Source organism: Centruroides sculpturatus, unplaced genomic scaffold (assembly GCF_000671375.1).
Source record: "Centruroides sculpturatus isolate CEXI.00-Female unplaced genomic scaffold, Cexi_2.0 scaffold1277, whole genome shotgun sequence".
NCBI lineage: Eukaryota > Metazoa > Arthropoda > Arachnida > Scorpiones > Buthidae > Centruroides > Centruroides sculpturatus.
In genome coordinates, this window is record NW_019385430.1 from 195,574 (window position 1) to 218,533 (window position 22,960).

Below are 22,960 nucleotides of genomic sequence, written 5' to 3' on the forward strand. Positions count from 1 at the left end.
CCTCTTATCAGCCCCAATTTTGCCTTTGGTCACCGTTCAATACCCTGCCTCTATCATAGATCTATTCATCGCGCCAGAAGGGGGCGTTATTGCTTACTTTGAGAAACGCTGAGCTAAAATAAAAGTCAATGTGTTAGAAATATTCAAGTTGTGACCTTCAATAAAAAATAAAAAATATATAAAATGTCAACATTTTATATATATTCCGTCGAATTTTTATATATAGAATTTGTCTGCCGTCGCCCCTCTATATTTCCTTAACGCCCCCCAATTCTCTTTGAGCCTTCTACTGCCCCCCTGAAAGCCTTCAGCGCCCACAAGGGGGCGTTATCGCCCACTTTGAGAAACGCTGATCTAGAGAGACAACTTTAAGGCAGAAAGGTTGTTGTCAATATCTTGGAAGTATGCCTCTAAGAAGTTCTTTTAGTTTTGGAAAATAGTCAGTCACAAAGACTCATGTCAGGTAGGTATTCTAGTATATCCTACTGTCATTTGTTTAACAATGTCTCACTTGTAATGAAGAATGATTGATTGCATGCACTGTTGTACAAGACAACTAGATTTGATTTCAGCAACTGTGGTCTTTTGCAATGAATTGCTGGATAATTGATAGTCAAGGAAGTGTCAACAGTATTTAGCATTAACCGTCTGTCTCTGTGGTATGCAATGAGATAAGAGGACTCCTTGGAGGTCATATGCAATGATCATTAACACTTTTATCTTGCTCTGTTCTTGCCATAGTTTTTGGAATGCAGGGATGATTGGCACTGCCATTTGTTTGCTTGATATTTCAGCTTTATTTTCAAGACATGACCTATGTTTCATTGATTGCAATAATTCAATGAAGTAAGAATTCTCCTTTTTGCTTGTAACACTCTTGATGAATTTGAACATTTTCTGTTCAGAGTGTGAGGCACTCATAGCAGTTTTGCATATTTCTAGCTGCTTCTTCAAGATGTAAATGCTGGAAACTGCAATGCCTACATTGGCATTCATTTCTTGACAAGTCCATTAATGATCATTTGCCAATAACCTGAAAACAGCCATATGTTGTTTGTTTGTTGCAGCAAATTGATATGATATGACAATTCAGCATGCCTCGCATCTTTGAGACACTGTTGTGAATTTTGTTCACCTGCAACTTGAATTTTGAAGAAGCATTGTTGTTGTTAGCAAGTAAATATTGCTTAGGTCAGTAAAATAAATAGTCAAATGTTTGAAGTTCTGTTTCGTAGCCATAAACATAAGCAAAACAAAATGCATCAACACTTACATGAACAGTTGGAGGGAAAAAATTGCCAGGTTATGGCCAATTTCTAGCAATGTTACCAGTTCAAAAAATAGCCTTTTTTTTTTTTTTTTTTCTTTCTTTTTTTTTTGTTCTCCCCCTGGTTCATATGGAGATAGCAACCTTATTATGCTTTTTCTCTGATGAGCAAAATAGCCCTTGTAGTTTCATGCTTGCATTTTTTAATAATAATAAAAATGTATTTAATTGTAGCTTCTTCACTTGCAAATAAACTAAAATTTGTATTTTTACCAAAAATACTTATATAAAAGTTTTACTATATGTATGTACATACACACTAATGTTAAATTCAATCAAAAATTACTTTCAGATTTTATTATTAAAGCCATTTAATAGAATTTAGAAAGATTTGTTTCCTGTATTAAATTTAAAAATCTATCGTGCAATGTGATTGTATGTATATTTAAAGCTACTAGGGGATGAAATTGTTTTATTATTGATAAAAGAAATTTTTTAGATATTAATAATGTCTTGTATGTGTTTACATAATTCAGTAAGTTACTAATTATAGAAGATTGAAGGCAAATCAATCTCAGCCACAAAGACTTGAATATTTATTTGAATAATTTAAAGAAAAAATAGTTCAGCAAATTAATTGTAGTGATTAACATTTTGTTGTTAAACAAAGAAAGCAAAGGAAGTTTTTGGTCATTTAATTTATAAGTTTATGTATGTATGTCTTTAATTTTTTCTGAATGCTGACTTCTAGGATAACTGTTTCAAAATAAATCAAATGTGAACAGAGCCATATTTTGTATTTGCTTAATCTTTTCTCTTAAATGTTCTTTTTAACTGATACAGTTATCATTATTTCTGGAGTTTAGTACATTCTTTTATTACAAATGAGCCAGCTTTCAGTTTACTAGCTGTTTATCATTTGGATGAAAAAAGGAATCTATAATTATCCATCCAGTATCAGAAAAATATCTGTTATAGAGATGTGTCAGTGGGAAATAGCATCATTTTGAATGACTGCATCTCATTCTGTATCTTTTGAAGAAGACACAATGATAATTTAGAGCTGTATGCATGAGATATTGAAGTTGGTATGAGGCTTTCTAGAATGCTGTTGGGCACAATTTTTTATAATTACTAATACTTGCCGTGTTTCCCCGAAAATAAGACATCCGTAGAAAATAAGACCTAGCACAGATTTTGCTGAATTGCGAAATATAAGACCTCCCCCTGAAAGTAAGACCTAGCGAAGTATTTTTTAGTCATAACGGTCATCGACAGATGGTTGAAAGTGGCTGTTGGCTTTTTGAAAGTACAGCCACTGATTGGTCAGCAGACAATTATGCCACACGGCATGATTTGCATAAGACTATGGCTTGGGAATCACAGATTTGCATAACGTTACGGCTGGTGATGGCTAATTGGTTGGCCGGGAATCATGCCACATGACATTTGCATAGTGCTACGGTTCAGTAAGCATTAATTGGTCATCGAGTCCGATGTTGATGCTATAAAAAGGCAACAGTTCGACACACCGGATATACGTCACTCTCGTCTAAGTTTGACTTGGGAATTTTTTTGTTCAATAATAAATGTGAATTCTTCCTGGAAAAAATAAGACATTCCCTGAAAATAAGACCTAGCGCATTTTTCAGAGCAAAAATTAATATAAGACACTGTCTTATTTTCGGGGAAACACGGTATCTACATGAAATTTAGCTTTTATCAACAATTTTTTTGAGAACAACAACATATGAAAGATTTTGCCATCTAAATTAGTAGAATCTGCTCCCAGAGCTTCCTTCAAGAGCTCCCAGACATGTCTTTGACACTCATTGAAAGCATTACAGGCAACAATTTTTTCTCTATAACAATGGCAAAAGTTAAAAGATCCTTCTAAGGACTCTCTAGGAGCTTAATCAGATTTCAGTAAAAGTAAACAATTTGTTGACTGTAGAACTAAACAAACTTAATTGGCCAATTAAGTTTGTTTAGTTCTACAGTCAACAAATTGTTTACTTGATGGTATATCAATTTGAATCTTAAGCTTTCATGATCATGATTTATTAAAGTTACATTAAACTAAAATTAAACAAGAAACTGCTCTTTTCAAACTTTAATAAATATATTTATTAAAGTATATTATAATATAGTTTCAAATGCTTTCAAGTCCATAGACCCATTCAGTGTAGATATAAGTTCTCAAGATGAGTCTTTAGGCTTGAAAACAATTGAGATTAATGTTTCTTAATTTTATGACTATATATTTCAATAAATTTTGTTAAATATATATAATTTATTTTGCAATAATGATTTTTGGACTTTAATTTTAGACACCAGTTTGTAACATTTTTAAATTCTCATATACTATATTTAAATAAAACTTGTATCATTATTTTAAAATATATTATAATCTTGCATGTGTCATATTTAATCTTTAATTTTTTTAAAACTGTATTTGTGACTCTTAATAAATTTTAATTATTTATTTTTTTTTTAGGGTCTGGGCACTATGGCTATAATATTTAAATTAATTTTTCTAAATTAATTAATTAAATTTATTGGCTGTACTGCATTTGCTAACAAAGTATTTTCTTTAAATTTTGTTCTGTGCTTATATATGCAATAAATATGAATTTAGGTATCATATTTCCATGAGAATGAAAACAAAAATTTTTAATATTTTATTTTCATAAAATTTAGTATTTTGCATTTAGTTACATTAAAAAATAGTCGTTTCTATTTCTGCCCAAAATAAAATTGAAATAGTCAATTGAATAACTGTTATTTGTTTTAATGCTGCTTTTATGAATTTTTTAAATACAGTAGTCCTCACTTAATGTCACTGATAATTTCTTGGAAACTGCAGTATTAAGTAAAATGACATACAGTATAACAAAATCAATTTTACTATAGGCTAAATCAGGTATATCAAAATTTTATTGACCATCAACCCCTTCAAGGATTGTTCAACTTTTATGAATTCCACTCTTCCTTTTTTTCTAATATCATTAATAATAATAATAATAAACAAATAAATAAATCTGGTGAGCCTTTATTATTTTCAATTAAAATTTACATCCTGTACTGTCATATACATAATCAGTTGGACTAATAATTTTTAATGAACTGTTTTCAATTGACCCCCCAATTAATTTCAATGCTTAAAAATGTCACATTGATCCCTGGTGTTCCCAAAGTAGTTGTTGTCAACTATTTGGGAACCCAGAATTAAATGCTTTAGACAAGAGTTAAGTTCCTACAACATATTTCTAATCAATTACCCGATACAAGATAATTATTTACCCGATTTTGGAACTCAAAAATGATAGTGGTTGTAGTGGTAGTGGATGGTATGGGAAGGGAGGTTAAATCCTCATCACTGGAGATGGGTAAAGATGAGTAATAAAAAAATAAATGTTTGCAAAGGGAAAATTGTAAGGAGCATCTTCCTCCATGCAGTTCAAAAAACAAACAATTGGCAACTTCAACAAGCTATAGAGGGTGTTGTATAAATGTTAAAATGGTGAATACAAAATGGGCACATTTGTTTACTTCAACATTAAATGATGTTTCACATGTTGTTAATGTTGATGTAGGTTTATATTATTTGAAAAGAAGGGAATGAATGAAAATTATACGAATTAGATTTTAAGAAAATAATTCAGTTAATGTTATTGGATTGTGTTTGCAATTCCTGGCATTTATTTCTCACTTTGTAGAATTAATTTTATTATTTATAAAGAAAATTTAGCAACACTAATTGTAAATGATTAAAAATGTACTTGTATCTTTCCTCAACAGTGTTATAACAAAACTAGAAATTCTCCCATCAAGCATGACAAAATATTTTTATGAGAAAGTAGAGATTGAAGAATTGAGAAGAGCTTCAAGTCAAACTTGACATTGTGATGCTGTTTCTGCAGCCCTTGAAAAAGCCATTCTTACTCAATGTTGCTGAAGTCAGACATCAGGGGTCTCAGTTGTTTTTATTCATTTAGATCTAGAATTTTTCTGACCAATTTTACTTTTATGTTTTTCTAGGCAATTTTTTGACAAAATAGCAAGTCTTTTTAATTCCACATTGATAAAACAAAGGTGAATTATATGTACATTAGATTAACAATAAGGGGAATTTCTTTGTCAAGCACAAATATCACATGGTCACTGACATAAGTGCAATCACCAATTCAAAATTTATAAAACATCTATTCTATAGCTAATATTCCCATAAAATAAGTAGCTTATACTTTTCATCAGAACATAAAACAAATATAACCATAATCTCATCTGGCTTGGACAAAAATTGCAGGAGTTTTAAGGAACAGACAGATGATGGCGGCTTTTGTATTAGTAGTGACATTAGGTGAGGACTTGCTATGTTTTTTACTTAAATTTATGCTATTCTAATTGTGTATTATTAGAAAATTGATTATTTTAAAAGGTATTTAAACTTCTGTAAGTTTGTTGGAACATAGTTGTAAATACCAATTTTATATGGATTACTGGCAAGAATATTTTAGATAATTTTGCATTTAAATAAATTGATTTGAATAAGAACGTAAAAATAAGCCATTTATAAAAATGGGCTCATCTGATAAATAAATGTTAAAAAAATGAATTAAATTTTATTTCAATGTACTCTTTCATAATTAGAATATTAATCAATCAATTAATATTAGAAATATTCATGATATGTAACTGATCATCATTAGATGACTAGAAGTAGTGGCATTACTAGTAGTAACTTAACACAATCTATGAATCAGTAGATAGTTATTGCATTGATGGGATTGTACTCCAAAGTGAATTTTACATTGACATAGTGACATAATGAAATTCTGTTAAAAGAATAGCTAATAACAAATATATTTCTAATAGAATATATGTATATATATATATATATATATATATATATATGAATTAAAACGTTAATTTATATGAATAGATGAATAATATGGTCAAAAGAAATCCCAAAAAATTCAGAATTGGCATATATGGTCAAAAATATACATTAGTTAACATCCTGTTCATATTCTGTAAAGAATATATAATTAAACAACTCAAACCTAATGCTACTAGCTAAACAGAAACAAAACACCTTTTTTGTCGAGAAATACATATAATTTTAAAAAACAAATGTTTTCAGCCCAATTAACAGGCCATCTTCAGGTCGAAAACGAAAATGGAATGTAAATGTTCCATGAATAGAACGTAAAAATTTTAAATAAAAAAATTTTACAAGAGAAAAATAACGGAAGAATACAAATAATTCACCATTTATCACACCGGAATTACTAAAAATTTTACAAGAGATTTCTTTTGCATGATCACACTGTAAATGGTTCAGGTGTGTAAAATTTTTTAACGGAAGAATATATAAAATTAAAATAAAACAAAAAATAACATAAATCTTCCAATGTATTAATTCTGGTCCAAGTTTCTAGTAAATTTCTTAACCATGAACTTCCATGCTGAAGGCAGGCTCTCAGCATCCCTGGCATTTAAACAGCCTTCTCCTAGCCTACTTCTATATATTTCAATCTTCTCTGCCGTCGTTGCTAAAGTTGGGGCATTTGTCCACAAGTGTTTATATTAAACCTACACTCACCCCATTGTATATACCCTCCCAATCCATGGATCCATATCAGTATAAGATGGCAGCCTTCCGAGCGTTAATAAGGAGAGCTTATTTATATTGTGACCGAGTCGGTGACAGTGCGAAGGAGATTGATAGAGTATTGCAGGTGGCCCGGACCCTGGGTTACAGAAAAAGTGTAATTGTAGGAATGCTTAAGAAGTATGAAAGGGGCATAGTAAAAAGAACCTTAAGTAATGTTCCTACTAGGCTTACGAAATTTACTTATAATAGTAGTATGAATAGTGTTATGAAAGAAATTGCTAGTCGAAAAGAATCAAGAATGGTTTTAAGAAGAGCCCCCAATTTGTATAAGATCTTGAGAAATGATAAGGATAGTATCAAAGCGGAGGAGAAAGCAGGGGTGTATAAGATTCCTTATGAGAACTTATAACTGGATGTTAAAAAAAGATTATATCAGCGTCACCACCAGAAACTTGGGAGTAAGGCTCAAAGAACATAGATATAAGAAAAGTGTCTAATTCAACAATTTTGTCTCAAATGGCGCAGGCCCGAGGCTCTGAGGTGAAATGGGACGAGGCAACAATCATCAAACCTCTGTCTTCCCCAACTTTAGCAACGACGGCGGAGAAGATTGAAATATATAGAAGTAGGCTAGGAGAAGGCTGTTTAAATGCCAGGGATGCTGAGAGCCTGCCTTCAGCATGGAAGTTCATGGTTAAGAAATTTACTAGAAACTTGTACCAGAATTAGTACACTGGAAGATTTATGTTATTTTTTGTTTTATTTTAATTTTATATATTCTTCCGTTATTTTTCTCTTGTAAAATTTTTTGATTTAAAATTTTTATCTTCTATTCATGGAACATTTACGTTCCATTTTCATTTTTGACCTGAAGATGGCCTGTTAATTGGGCTGAAAACGTTTGTTTTTTAAAATTATATGTATTTCTCGACAAAAAAGGTGTTTTGTTTCTGTTTATTTAATTGCTGAGCTCTTTTGATATTGCTACTAGCTAATGCCAAATGATACTGAATATATTGGGCTATTTTTCGGCTACATTAATAATTAAATTTTAAGTAATTTGTTACTAGAGATAGATGTTAGGCACCTTCTCTTATTAAATTTAATAATTACAATGAATTCATATTTAATAAATAATTTAGGATATTCTGGAAGAAAAGAATTGTCCCAGAGTAGGACTCAAACCCACAACTCCTGCTTACCATATGGATGCATTACCATTTATGCTACTTGGACCTCAAGTCCTGCTCTGGGCCAATTTTTTCCTCCAGAATATTCTAAATTATTTATTAAATATAAATTTATTATAATTATTAAATTTAATAAGAGATGATGCCTAACGTCTATCTTTAGTAACAAATTACTTAAAATTTAATTATTAATGTAGCTGAAAAATAGCCAGATGTATTACAATGTCATTTGGCATTAATCTATGAAGAAGCACATTTAAAGTCATTTTATGTCTATACTATATCAGACATAAAATTAATTCTCTTTGGCATTTTTTTTAAAATCAAAAAGTAAAGGGAATATAATATTTATTTATTGTACATCAATCTGCAACAAATATAGTGTTCAAGTCTCCCATCTGTATAAAGTCATATACAGTATACACTGTGTTCTTAGCTTCCTTTTCATTGACAATTGTTCTCCTCTTAATGCAATATGGATGCTGTATATTCAAGTTGTGCATATGTTACTGTGAAAGACCGATATCTGGCAAATGTCGAGATTCTCTGGTGAATATCAGCATTCACACAGTTGTTTTGTGTAAGTACGAAATATTTGCTAAATATCATTATTACTCACTTACACCGGCAAATGTCGGCATTCAGCATGCACTAATGGTGAATGTTGAATAAAAATATTTTTATTACGTTAAGACAAAAATGCAACTTAGAATGCAACGTCAAAATAGGAGAAAGCTTAAGTAACAGCACATGTAAATAAACTGTTGAACCTAAAACGAATAGTACATTCTTAATCAGAAAAGAAAAATAATATGCAATAGTAAACATACACATATATTATGTGATTAACGTTATACAATCTTATTTATTGCAACAACTTAAACTGTTATGACATTTTGAATTTCACAAGAGTTCCTTGCTTTTACAACTGCATTTATTCGTGGAACACTTCTTTTTGCAATGCAGCGTGTATAGCCTTGCACTCCACTTTTCAAATTAGCTGCAGCTGTTTCTCTCAGCGATATTTCTTGAAAAGAAATCTCATCTATGGAAAGTAAGTCTTCTTTAGTAATTACGAACTGATCGGGGGTATAAAGCTGCTTGAGAGTACCTTTTTTGTTCACTAATTTATAAAAGTCCAACAACAAACACCAGTACATTTTGGACATCTGTATGGCCACGGTTGACATCAGGGACTTGTATTTGTACAGTATCACCAATTTGAGCAGGAGGAAATTTTCTTTTTGAGGTTTGTAACATTTTCATTGCTTGCAGTAGAAGATTCTCTTTTGTGGCTGCTCTTTTTATAGAAATAATTTTGGTTGAACTTGTGTTGTTCAGTCAGGGCTTGAGATGAAGACGTGGTAGGTTGCAGCTCCTCTTCAATATTTTTCTTTGGAATATGACATTCGTTATGGCCACTGCTCAAATTTCCTTCAGAAGTATTAACAATTTCTTCAAGCTGTTCTTCGGTTTCAATATTTGACTTATGTTTGGCAATGATGATGATAATATGCCTCTTTTTGGTTTAACGCCAAACATGGCTTCATAAGGACTTTGGCATATTCCTTTGTGATATGTAGTATTCTTGGCAAATTGTACAAAGGGCAAACCATCTGACCATTTATTTGTATCGTTATCATTCATCCATGCAGTTAACATATTCTGTGTATCCTGATTGGCCCTTTCAACTGAGCCTTGTGTTTGACTATGACGAGGCTTTCCATGAACTATCTTAACATCTTTCCACATATCACATAGTTCGGATATGACATGATTACAGAATTCCCTACCATTATCTGAATGCAATATAGCTGGGGCACCAAATTTTAAAATATTTTCTTCAAATATTTTAAAATTTGGTGCCCCAGCTATATTGCATTCGGATAATGGTTTGATGTCAATTAATTTCTCTTCATCATTAATTTTTAAAATGTCAAAATATTTTAATCGTCTGTAATCCAAAGGTGTGCTGCACTTAGTTTTAGCAGAAATCACTTCAGAAAGTATTTTAGATTACTTTTCTTGAGAAAAATAAAAACAGTTGTCTTCTTGTTTACTTGCAATTAATGCATGTAACTTTTCAAAAAAAAAAAGTTCTTGGTTCACTGCAGTATCCATTCAATATAAATTAGGGTATCGGATAAAAAAATAAAATTTAAGAAAACATTGCATGCACCAGCAAACTTTGCATAAGACTGACAAACAGCAGTGTTCCAGAGTATAACAAATAGATACCACGTGATTTCAATCGTGGCAGAACAAAGGAATTGGATTTCAATCATGGCAGAACAAAGGAAAACTATGTCGACAGAAAGGTGTCAGTCTTTCTGTCAACATCGGCTTCTTGGGTGTCATTTCGAACTCCACCAAAGCTTATCTGTGCTTGTCGACATACACCGGTGACTGTTCAAATGTATAATAATATAAGCAAATATTAAATCTTTACCAATGTTTTTTAATTTTGTATGTGTCAACATTCACTGGAGATCATCGACATTCTCTAATTTTGGTCTTTCACAGTAACATATATATATATATAGTCACTTTAATCAAAAAAAATCTTTTTTGCTTGACTGTCTCACAGCACTTCCGGAAACTTAAGACTTTATGGCACAAATTGAATGCATATGCATTTCGGGTTGTTGTAAATCTACAACCCTCTTCAGTGCTGTTAAAAAACAACAACAGTATAATTAGGAATCCGACAATACTTATATATTGTAAAAAGTTTTTACAACAAACATTTACATGTTTCATAGAAAAACGACATGAAAATTCCATTTTCACATTTGCCTTTTCCATAAATATACATTAAAAAAACCACTGTATCATATAAAATATAAATTATAATGACATAAAACATAAAGATTCACTAAAATTCAAATCTTCTTTTACTTTAAATTTATCCAGTATTTATGTATTCTATTTTCTTTATACATTTATTACAATAAAAGTAACTTAGCACCAGTTCTTCTAATTTCAAAAGTTGCAACAATAACCGTAAAAAAAGGATAATATCAGTCTGGCCACATCTTTGACCACAAAATATATATAAAATTATTAACAAACAACATGATGATAATAAAAACATAAAAAAACAGATAACCTTAAAAAAGTTGGAGTGGTTTATAAAATAGAATGTAATTGTAACAATCCAAAAACTTATATCGTCAAAACAGACCTCACATTAGGAATAAGAATCAAAGAACATGAAGCTGCTATCCATCTTAAATATAATTCTCCTCCATGGTATAACCACACAATAAACAATAACTGTCAAATTAATAAAAATAATATAAAAATTTTAAATATTGAGAAAGATATTTACAAAAGAAAATTCAAATAACACATTGAAATAAATAAATAACCAAAAGATAATTTAATTAATATTTCAGAAGGCATGACAATCAACCCTCAATGGTACCAGTTAATAGATGGTGTTTTGACACACAGAATATAATAGTAGTCCAGTTTAGGATATGTTTCATTGTAAAACTTAGAGTTTTGTATGTTGTGAAAAATTATTGTTTAGTAAATATATGCAAACACAAGAAAAAAATCTGTAAGTAAAATGTATACTTTTGCTATTTAGAGGTTTTGAAATTGTATTATATTGAAAATTTTTCAAATTGTTTTGTAATATAATATAATGTACACTTATACAGTACTTTAACTAGAAGAAGTGATGCTAAGTTACTTTTATTGTAATAAATGGAGAAAGAAAATAGAATACATAAATACTGGATAAATTTAAAGTAAAAGAAGATTTGAATTTTAGTGAATCTTTATGTTTTATGTCATTATAATTTATATTTTATATGATACAGTGGTTTTTTTAATGTATATTTATGGAAAAGGCAAATGTGAAAATGGAATTTTCATGTCGTTTTTCTATGAAACATGTAAATGTTTGTTGTAAAAACTTTTTACAATATATAAGTATTGTCGGATTCCTAATTATACTGTTGTTGTTTTTTAACAGCACTGAAGAGGGGTTGAAGATTTACAACAATCCGAAATGCATATGTAGCTTGCATTCAATTTGTGCAATAATGTCTTAATTTTCTAATTTTCCGGAAGTGCTAAATGCTGTGAGACCATCAACAAAAAAAGATTTTTTGGATTAAAGTGACTAGTATATATATATATATATATACAATTTTTCTCCTCATAAATCATATTTTAGTGGTTCAAACATGGAGATTGAGAAAAATTGGGACTATATTAGGAGTGTTGGGAAACTTTAAATTTCAGCTGCTTTATTGTTTCAATCTTGGTTGCAGTAGAATGTGGACGTGCATTGTTATGGAGTAAAAGAATCCTTTGGAGAGCAAAACTTCTGTACTTGTTGCAAATTATCATTTCAGCATTAATTTCAATATTTCATTGTACAGTGCCTCCCTCAAAGTAATACAGTAATCTGATATTGGATCATTAAAGTCCCAAACTAAGATTAACATTATTTTTCTGTCAAAGCCAAATACAAAATATTATTTGGTAATGTGGGATATTCTTATTATATACTCTATCCCTTAAAAATATGGTTTGTGATGAAGCCATTACATATTTTTAATGTCATATGACTACAAAAACTGATCTGTGCTTGCTGTCCTATAGTGGTACAATTCTACAATGAAATTATCATAAATGAAGCATTTTTAAACAAAGTTGTTATTAACTAGTCTAAATATTGACTCATTAAAAGAGTGCTTAATACGTTTTTATTAATATAGCCATTAGGCTTTGTATTATGATGTCTTTACATATAAATCACTTTACTTTTTGATTCATTCTTAGTTCTAATTATTAATTTTTTTTCTGTAAACTCTAACAGAATAACTGTAGTTAATGATTCCATTTTACAGAAGATTATATTTTAATCACATTTTTCAGTTTGGAAGTCTTCATAGTTTGTAGTGACTGAAAATGTTATTCATCAGTAGAGATGCATCTATCATGTATTGTGATTATCCTAATTATTAATTATCTAAATCTCATGACAATGTTGCCAACAAAATATAAAAATACTGAGGGATTATAATTAAAGTACCAATTTCACAATGGTCTGAAAAAAGAAACACTGGTCAGAATGACTTGATATTTTGTGTGAATACCCATGAATCAATGGAATTTTGTTTGGTGAAGAAAAATAGATGTATTTTAGCTTCAGTTATCAATATAACATTAAAATAACTTCAGTTATCATATAGTATATCATTAGAATTGACTAACAAATCTACACAGCAAAAAAGAACTAATTTTCTTCACTGAAATTAGTAATTTATAAATATATGTTATATTTCAATTCAGGATTATTTTGTAATATCTATATTTTATGAATGCATACATATAATTTGTACATATTATCACATAAACAACCTTAATTCAGTTTTTATCATATATATTATTAATATTCTAATAACAACATTTAATAAAATAAATCATTGTTGATTTTAAGAAAAAAATTCTGTACTTTTATGAAAATCTAATTTTTAACTTGGTTCACTGCTCCAAACTTATATATAATCCTTCTACAAGTTGTTATCTGTTGAATGTTCTCAAGGATAAATCTTTACATATTCGGAATCTTCATTTTTCTTTCTTGAAGACAAATTTATCCCATGAAAATATTCAATAGATTAAAAGGATTAAGGCTTCCAGAAAACAATTTGTTTATTTTTAAAAATGAAGTATTTTCTATCATATAAATAATGGCAATAGATTAATATTGAAGATGTGTGTATCTGTGCAACATGTAATATTGGAAGTGAAATGCAGAAGTATTTAAAGTACATTTTATTAAACTATTGTTTTTAAATAATTTTTTATTTAAGATGATCATTTCATTATAAAATTGTTTAGTTTTGTTTTTATCTTGATGCCAAAATTGTGTAATAATAAATGTTTAGAACTTATTTTTTAACTAATTAATTATAATATTTAAGAATTTATCATATCTATAAGGAAAGAATTTTGTCAGAATATTGCAAATGAATGAATGAGTAAGTTCTGTTTGCTCATTCATTGCCTTTTTTTTAACAAATAACACAGAAAAAATATTGTTGGCATTACTATTTTTTTACTTTAAGAATTGAAAATAATTTGTAATGTGAAATATTGATTTTAATCATAATCATATTTTTCTATATGTATATTTAATAAGCTTGCTCTCAAAACTTGAGGCTGTCAAAAAATTAACATTCATTTGCATTATTCTGGCTCCAGTATAGCATGAGCGGTGTGGAGGACAGGCAGGTGTGGGACACTGCTAGGTAATGTAATAAAATGCATGAGACATCTCTTCGGGGTAAACCGGAGAGCATTGACTATTATTGCATGACTAAAGTCGTGGCACTTCGGGTTAATTATAATAAATGTATTGCTTTTTTATTTTATTAGTCGGTCGCTGCCATATTCGGAATTGTTTTGGTGCTTAAAATATTTGTTATAAAATAAAAAAAAAACCTAATGTATTTAGATAATTTTAAGTATAATAATTTTGTTTCTGGATATTTAATTTATTAATTTATTTATTAAAGCATGGTGCCCAGCAAAATTAGTTTTTATTAAAAGGATAAATAAAAATTAAGTTAATATATTATTGCATGTTCACTCCCAGTAGAGAAGCATGCAATTAAAAATATTTTGCATGGTGATAATGCATGCTTTTTTTTATTTTGAAATTATGTCTGTCTCAATTCAATATCATTTTTGTTTTTAAAAGTTTGAAATTTTTCATTAAGAATAGATTAAGATTATCTTTGAATAATCTCAATCTATTCTTATGTTTGTCAATTGAACTAATTTTAAAACTAATAATAGTAATAATTAATATAGATTTGAATTGAGACAGACTCAATAAATTTGCTATTAAATAAATATTGTTTTATTTTGTAAAGGAAATAATGAACTACGTCATCTGAGCATTGACGATGACGACGAACTTCTCCAATATGCCATCCAACAATCTCTCATGGAAGCAGGAAGTGAAGATGATCAGGTATACATTTAATTGTTTTTTTTCAAAATACTATAAATTAAATTGAATAAACACGAATAAATTTCTATGCATTGTTTTTAAATTTTGTATTTATTTTTATATTCAAAAACTTTGAACTGTGTAACAATTTCAATTTATACACACTTTGAACTTGAAATCTTTTCATTTCTTTATATACATATGATAAAACAAAGTTTGTTTACCAATGAGACTTTGGCAAATATAACTTTTTCTTAATGAGAAATGAATAAATCACAAAGTTGGTAGATAATTAGTAAAGAAAATTACTTTGTTGTTAGAGCAAGAAAAAATCACATAAAACATATTATAATAATATAAAAAAAATCATTTTAATAGTTCTACTATATTTGCTTATAAAAGAATATCATCTTCAGGAATAGGAATTGCATTATTGGTAGATGGTTTACCAGTTCATTAGTAATCAGGTAAAAAATGCATTTGTAAATATATTAGTAATTTGATATTTTTTACTAGTAAATTTGGCAAAAATAGATACGCATGTAATAATGTTTGAAGCCAAATATTTATTTTTTATTTATGTTTATATATTAAAGACAGAAGTATTAAATGCTTTTATTTAAACCATAAAAGTAATTTACATCATTTGCCTTTAAAAAATGTAAAGTAATAACATAAAAGTATCATATTACTATGCTAGACAGTTTGATAATTTTTCTTAATTCATAAAGTCTAGGATTAAATAAGAATTTCAGTTGAAAATATAATACAATTATTTGAATGTGAGTGATTGCACTGGCTACTTTTTAATCATGGTAACTAAAAAGGTTACAGCATTCAGGCAACAAAACTTACTTTTTAATGAGAAATGCAAAATTTTGGGGATAATTTCTGTACATATGGATGTTAGTGTGAGTGTGTGGGGGGGCACAATTTTGTTCATCCTGTTTGAAGCTTAAATTAATTAATAATAACTCTTGTGCTTTTTGTCAAAAATTTCTGAAATTTTGCTGGATGGTTTGTTTATTAGGAGGATTGATGCTAATAAATTTTGGTGGTTAAACATCAAGGGGGTGGGGAGATAATTGGGGTTGTGTGTATTTCCAGTAGGATCAAACTTAATGATATTACTTGTTATTAGCAATTACAATTTTTTTATAACACTCATCTCTACCCTCTAAAATATAAAAAGATTTTAAAATAAAATATGATAACAGATGGCACCACCAAAATTGTAAATGTAGCCAGGAAAGTTGATCAACTCATTGCTGATTTATTTTGTAGCTAAATGAGCAGTCAGCTTTGAACAAGTATAAGAAATCATAATATTTTTGAGCAATTCTTTTCAAAAGCAGAAAGTCATCTATTTTGGTCTATCTTCAGATCTTCAGACTTGAATATTTTAAATTTAAGTTTTTCTTTTATTCTTTATTTCCTACTTTATACATTAGATTGGCTGCTTTGCTCTCTGATGGTTCAAAATTCTTCTTAATGTTTTAAAAGAAATTCTTTTACTTTAGATTTTTCATGTGTTTTATATTTTTTTAAATATTAATAATTTCTAATACATTTAAGAAAGTAAAAAAGTAAGATGAATCAAGATTTAAAAGAATTTATTTATGAAAGTTATTTAAGAAAGTAAGATTTTGATTACTTCAAGGCATAAAAAATGAAACAGATGATTTAATGTGCAAAGTACAAAATAAAAACAAATACAAAAGAAAAAATAAATTTAAAATAATTGAATATAACATATTAAAGTAAAATGATTGCCAAATTAGATCAGGTTCTATTACTGCTGCTATTAATAATAAAATGCTAAATAATTTGGACTAAGGGTAAGTGTTAGGTGCTATCTCCTATTAAATTTAATAATTACAATTAAATTAATTTCCTTCTTTGTCTTATCTTTTTCCCAAGTTTTGGGGTCAGCATTCCATTTTTAATCTGTCTTCTCCACTTCTCTCTATCCAGGATGATATCTCTCCTCCATCCCCTCTCTCCCAAATCCTCTGCCAGCTTTTCTCTCCAACACATCTTCAGTCTTTTATGCTTCTTCCTCTCTATCACTTCCAACTTCCCAATTCTCTTTCCAACATAGTCTTCACTTCTCTCCACATGTCCAAATCATCTTAATAATCTACTTTCATGCATCCTGACTGTTCCTCTTATGTAATCATTTCTAATTCTGCCCTTCTTTGCCACACCACATATCCATCTCAGTATTCTCATCTCTGCTGTCTCCATCCTTCTCTGTTGAATTTTGCCATCACTTGCTACATATGATCCAAGATACTTAAATTTGGAAGCTGTTACTAACTTTTCACCCTAAAATTTTATGTAATTCTCATTCCCTCCACCAGATGTCATATATACTATCTTTGCTCTGCTTATCTTCATGCTTTTCTCTTCCAACACTTTCTCTGTTCCTTTAGCTTCTTCTCTATCTTATCACGGGATGTTTTGCATAGCACAGTGTCATCCACAAACAGCATACTCCATAGTGTCTTACTCTTCATATCCATCATCAAATCGAACAGGCTAAGGGCTGAGCTCTGGTGCAGTCCAACTCTCACAGTGGATCCCTCTGTCATACTTACATAACTCTTTACTTGAGTCATTCCCTTTATACATTTCCTTTACAAGTCCAAATGCCAAATTCCATTTAGTGACTCCAATATAGTCCTTCATAATTCCTAGCTGTTGGTTCTCAAAGGGAATTTTATACATGCCCGCTGTTTCTTCTTTCTTAAGCTTGTCCTTATCGTTTCTAAGAATACTGTATAAATTAGGACCTCTTTTGCAAATAATTTTGGAGTGTTTTTGGTCTGAAACTTGCTTCATGATGTCCCTGAAGCAAAAGTACAATTGAAGGGCTAATAAAAAGTTATGAAAGAGGCAAGAGGTTAAGAACCGGAGCAGATCAATTTAAGATCACCATATTTACGTATAATAAAAACTTCAGGGACATCATGAAGCAAGTTTCAGACAGAAAACACTCCAAAATTATTTACAAAAGAGGTCCTAATTTATACAGTATTCTTAGAAACGATAAGGACAAGCTTAAGAAAGAAGAAATAGCGGGCGTGTATAAAATTCCCTTTGAGAACCAATAGCTAGGAATTATGAAGGACTATATTGGAGTCACTAGATGGAATTTGGCAATTAGGCTTAACGAACACAGATATGACATTAGTAAAGGACATTGTACCACGGTTTTGTCAAGTATGGCACAAGCGGAGGCTTCGGTAGTTAAATGGAATGAAGCGTCTATTCAAGACGTTGCGGTCCCCATTGTTGGCTTTGCAACATGAAAAAATTGAAATTTATAAGAGTAAATTAAGGGACGGTTGTATCAATGCAAGGGATGCTGATGGTTTAGCTTCGGCATGGAAGTTCTTTATAAAAGAAAAGTTAAAACACACAAATTCTTAGTTCCTATCTGCCTTTTTTAATGTGATGCTTTTTGATATATATATATATTTTTATGAATTTAATCTTTTAGGTTTATTTTTGTTTTTAGTTTTATATCGCCTTATTTTATTATTTATATTAATACGGCTTCAATCTATTTATTATAGTTATTTGTATAGTGATTGGTTAATTTATTTTACGTTTCAATTTTGAATTTGTAATGTTTGGAAGTTCTGTTTTAATGCAATTTTCAAAGTTGTTCAATAGCCTGTCACCTGATGATGGCCTATTCCATTAGGCTGAAAACATTTGTGTTTTAATAAATATTTCTCATCATTATAATGTGTTAAATGTTTTATTAAATGTATTGGGATATTATATTTATCAACTTAAGAGTTCAATATATATCAAAAAAATACACCACCTTAATTTGCTGAGAAAATTTAATGAAAAAGCAAACGTTTTCAGCCAAATCTGTTGGCCATCATCAGGCTAAGATATTCAAATATAAATAAAATAGAACAAAAATTTAAATACAAATAAAAATAATGAATGCCACACACATATATATATATATATACATAAACGTATAAAGAAAAATAAAATAAAATAAAAATTACTCTTATAAATAACAAAATATATATATAAATACAATAGAACCTCGATTATCCGGACTAATTGGGGATGAAGGTAGTCCGGATAAGGAAAAATTCGGATAATCGAAACAAATACTTTAATTTGTCTTTTAATGATAATACAACACATTTTCTTTTCGATGACATATCAGTAATATTAAAAATAAATACTGTATTTAAATCGTGATCAAATATTCAAGAAACAAACATTTGTATTGAATTTGGATTACTACTGACCAGCAATAACAGACTACCTATTGTTTAAAAGGCCCTATGGTGGTGCAAAAAGATGGATTTTATAAAATAAAAAGCAGTTGAAACTGCATTTTTATGAATAAAAATTTGACAAACTATTTATCGTTTTATGACGAGTAAAATTTTTTTGTCGTGTTCGCAGCTTTTAATTAATGCATAAACCTTCGAGGCATGAGGCCTTTGTACCATGAGGCATAGGTGGTGGCCCACATCATCCATGCCTTACGCCGCCCATGGTCATAGAAATGATGTAATTTGAATATAAATTATTTATAAATACGTATATGAAGTTATATTTTTATTACGATGTAAAATATATTTAAGAGTTTACGACCACTGTGCTGGGTGAGACGTTGTTGAAACAAAAAAAGTTATGTATTCCATCATGTACATAAACAGTGTCGTAATTCACCAAGTGCAAATCAGCAAATTCATAAAATTTTTGTGTATTTTGAACAATCCGGATAATCGAAAATCCAGATAATAGAGGTCCGGATAATCGAGGTTCTACTGTGTATGCATAGGATAATTAAATATTAAAACGTTATATAATAATACATTATATGAAATTCAATAAAATGCAAGAATATGCAAAAATACTAAAATCAAGGCATTAAATTAAGAGCTCTCAAATCGTTTGATTAAGTATTTCCAGGCCGAAGGCAACCCTTCCAAATCTCTAGAATTAATGCATGCATCATACAACCTGCTCTTATATATTTCAATTTTTTCGGTGCAAATCGCCAATGTCAGTGAATGTGCTGGTTTAATAATAATTGCTTCGTCTCATTTGACGACTGAGCCCTCAACCTGCACCAATTGCAATAGTATTGTGGCGTTAGATCCCTTGCTGATATTGTATTTGTGTTCTTTTAATCTGACTCCTAAGTTTCTATTAGTGACACCAATGTAATTTTTATTAATGTCTAGTTTACGATTTTCATACGGAATCTTGTACACTCCTGCTCTTTTTTCTTTATCCATGCTGTCTTTGTCATTCCTTAATAATTTGTACAGGTTAGGAGCTCTCTTGAAAACTAACTTGGACTTTTTGCAGGCTGAGATTTCCTTCATGATAGCTTTTTTCTTTCTATTATAAGTGAACTTTGTGATTTTGTCAAAATCTCCGCTTTTACTTTTGTTTATTTTGTAATTTCTGATCAATGTTGTTATCATATCTGCTCTGTATCCTAGAGATCTGGCAATATGTAATATTCTATTAATTTCTTTTTGCCTATCCACCACACTACTGCAATAGAGAAAGACCCTTTGGACAAGGGCACGGAAGGCAGCCATTTTGTACTGGTACGGATCATTAGAGTGTGACGGAATCTATAGAGGGCTATGCGTCAGTTTTACGTATACCTTAGTGGCCAAATGTCCTTCTTTGAATTAAATTTCAATATCTAAAAAATGTATTTATGAGGCACATTTCTGTTCCATCTTCAGCATGAGGCCATCATCGTTGTTGTTGATCTTGTTAATAAAATCATTGATTTTTTTCGTCATTCTTCCAAACTACAAAGACATCGTCAACATATCTTTTAAAATACACAATGTCATTTAAGAAAACAGAAAGAGCACTTTTTTCCAATTTTCTCAATACAAGTTCACGTAACAGTCCTGACATGGGACTTCCCATAGGGACTCCTCTTTTTTGTCTGTACTGATGGCTGTTAAAGGTGAAAAAAGATTCATAACAAATAAGATTATCAAGTTCTATCAAATCATTATTGTAACATGCCAAATCTGGGCTCTTGCTGTGCATGAAATCTAAAAGTGCTAACATGCATGATTCAATTTTTATAGAAGGGTATAAACTTTCATAGTCCATCACAGTTCCAATTTCATCATCCATTAAAATTAGATCTTGTATCTCATTAACCACCTCCCTTGAATCCTGTGCCACATGTACATTACTCTCAAGGTGTAAAGTGAGAAACTTATGTAATTTCTTTTCAAGAATAAACGTTAGTCCTCTGCACCTTCCACTATAGGTCTCATTTCTTTACCCTCTTTATGAGTCTTGGCAAAAGCAAACAATCTCGGCATACTTGATCTGGGATTTTGAGAATTTTTGAGGAAAGGTAATGCATTAGTGAGCTTAGCTTTTTCAAGCTTCTTAACCCTTCTGTCGACGCTGTCACTAATCTTTGCTTCAACACCTTCACATTCAGTTTTTTTTAATATAATCCTCCAATGCATTATTATATGTCTGCCTTTTCATGATTACCAAAGTTTTGCTTTTGTCTGCTCTTGCTGTAACCAATTCATTTTTTCTAAGCCAACATTTAGCAAGTTTGATGTATTTACTGGCATCACATCCTTTTTTCCAAGTCGTCTGGTCTTTTATGTTGGTTTTCCATCGGAGGTATTCTTTTTCTAAAGAATCTAGTCCAGATATTCCCCTTTCTATTTCTTGGATTGAAGTTTCCCAAGATTTTGAATTTTCCAGGACAAAGTTTGATCCCCATTTTAGAAAATCCTTTATCTTAGTCGAGACTTCTATTTGGTCCCACAAAATAAATGCTGAAGGATTGCTATTAACTACTCTTGATGCTTGCTTTTTAAGGATTCATTTCATTTTATTAATGTATTTATTCCTTAAATTCATCCGAACTTTATCTGTTAGCACAACTATACCTCTGTTAATTTCTACCAACATTTTTAGGATCTTCATTGTATATATTATCTTCTAATGTGATGAGCTCATGCAAGATACCATATTTTTTATTCTTAGCAATTCTAATTGACTTAAGAAGACACATTAGACAAATTCTGGCTTTCAAAGAAGCACATTCTTTTGGGATGCTGATCCTATATATCAACATCAGAAATACTTTGCTTTTCAAACATTCTTTCAAAAATTCAAATTTGCAATCAGCCTTGATAAGTTTTAACGTTATCTTCCTATACTTCCTGTAATAATCCACTGGTGCCGCCATATGGCGTCATGCTGAAGATTGAACGGAAATGTGCCTCACAGATACATTTTTTTTTAAATATTGACATTGAATTCAAAGAAGGACATTTGGCCACTAAGGTATACATAAAACTGACGCATAGCCCTCTGTACATTCCGTCCCACTCTAATACCCCGTTCACACCGAGCATTTCGATCTAGATTGTGACTAAGGTCGGAGAGAGTTCTGTGGTGCGAACGCTCTCGACTGTTTCAATCTCGACTGAAACGAGGTTCTATCGCGATCGACTGGAGAGAGTTCTTGAAACTAGATCCAGTCATAAGAGAGATCCTACAATCCCACGTGCGCGAGAAAATACAAGATGGCTGCTGAACACGTGTGGGGCTATCGACAGAGAAATAAAAAAGACATCTGGAGAGACGACGACATCTGTCTATTATTAGATGTATGGCAAGAAAAAGTATTTATTTCTAACCAAAACTTCCATTTTGTTTGTTGGTGTTTGTGACTTACCGCGTAGTTACGTCAGTTTTATGATTGCGTGTAATAGCCAGGTTCTTCTCGAGCGGACTGCCTGTGTGAACAGCACGACGTTCGACGAGCGACAGTCACAATCCAGATTGTAGGTAAATCGAGATAGAAGTGAGTCGTGGATTGTGTGCGAACGTAGTAT

At 30.2% G+C, this 22,960-nt stretch overlaps 1 protein-coding gene across 1 annotated transcript in view; it reads left to right on the forward strand.

Annotated features, from left to right (window-relative positions):
* LOC111638906 (ankyrin repeat domain-containing protein 13D-like) overlaps nucleotides 1-22,960 on the forward strand; it is a 72,713-nt gene that overhangs the window by 27,736 nt on the left and 22,017 nt on the right. The window contains exon 7 of the mRNA XM_023384676.1: nucleotides 14,980-15,080. Within this exon, the coding sequence (XP_023240444.1) occupies nucleotides 14,980-15,080 (101 nt within the window). The remainder of the gene's footprint in view (nucleotides 1-14,979; nucleotides 15,081-22,960) is intronic.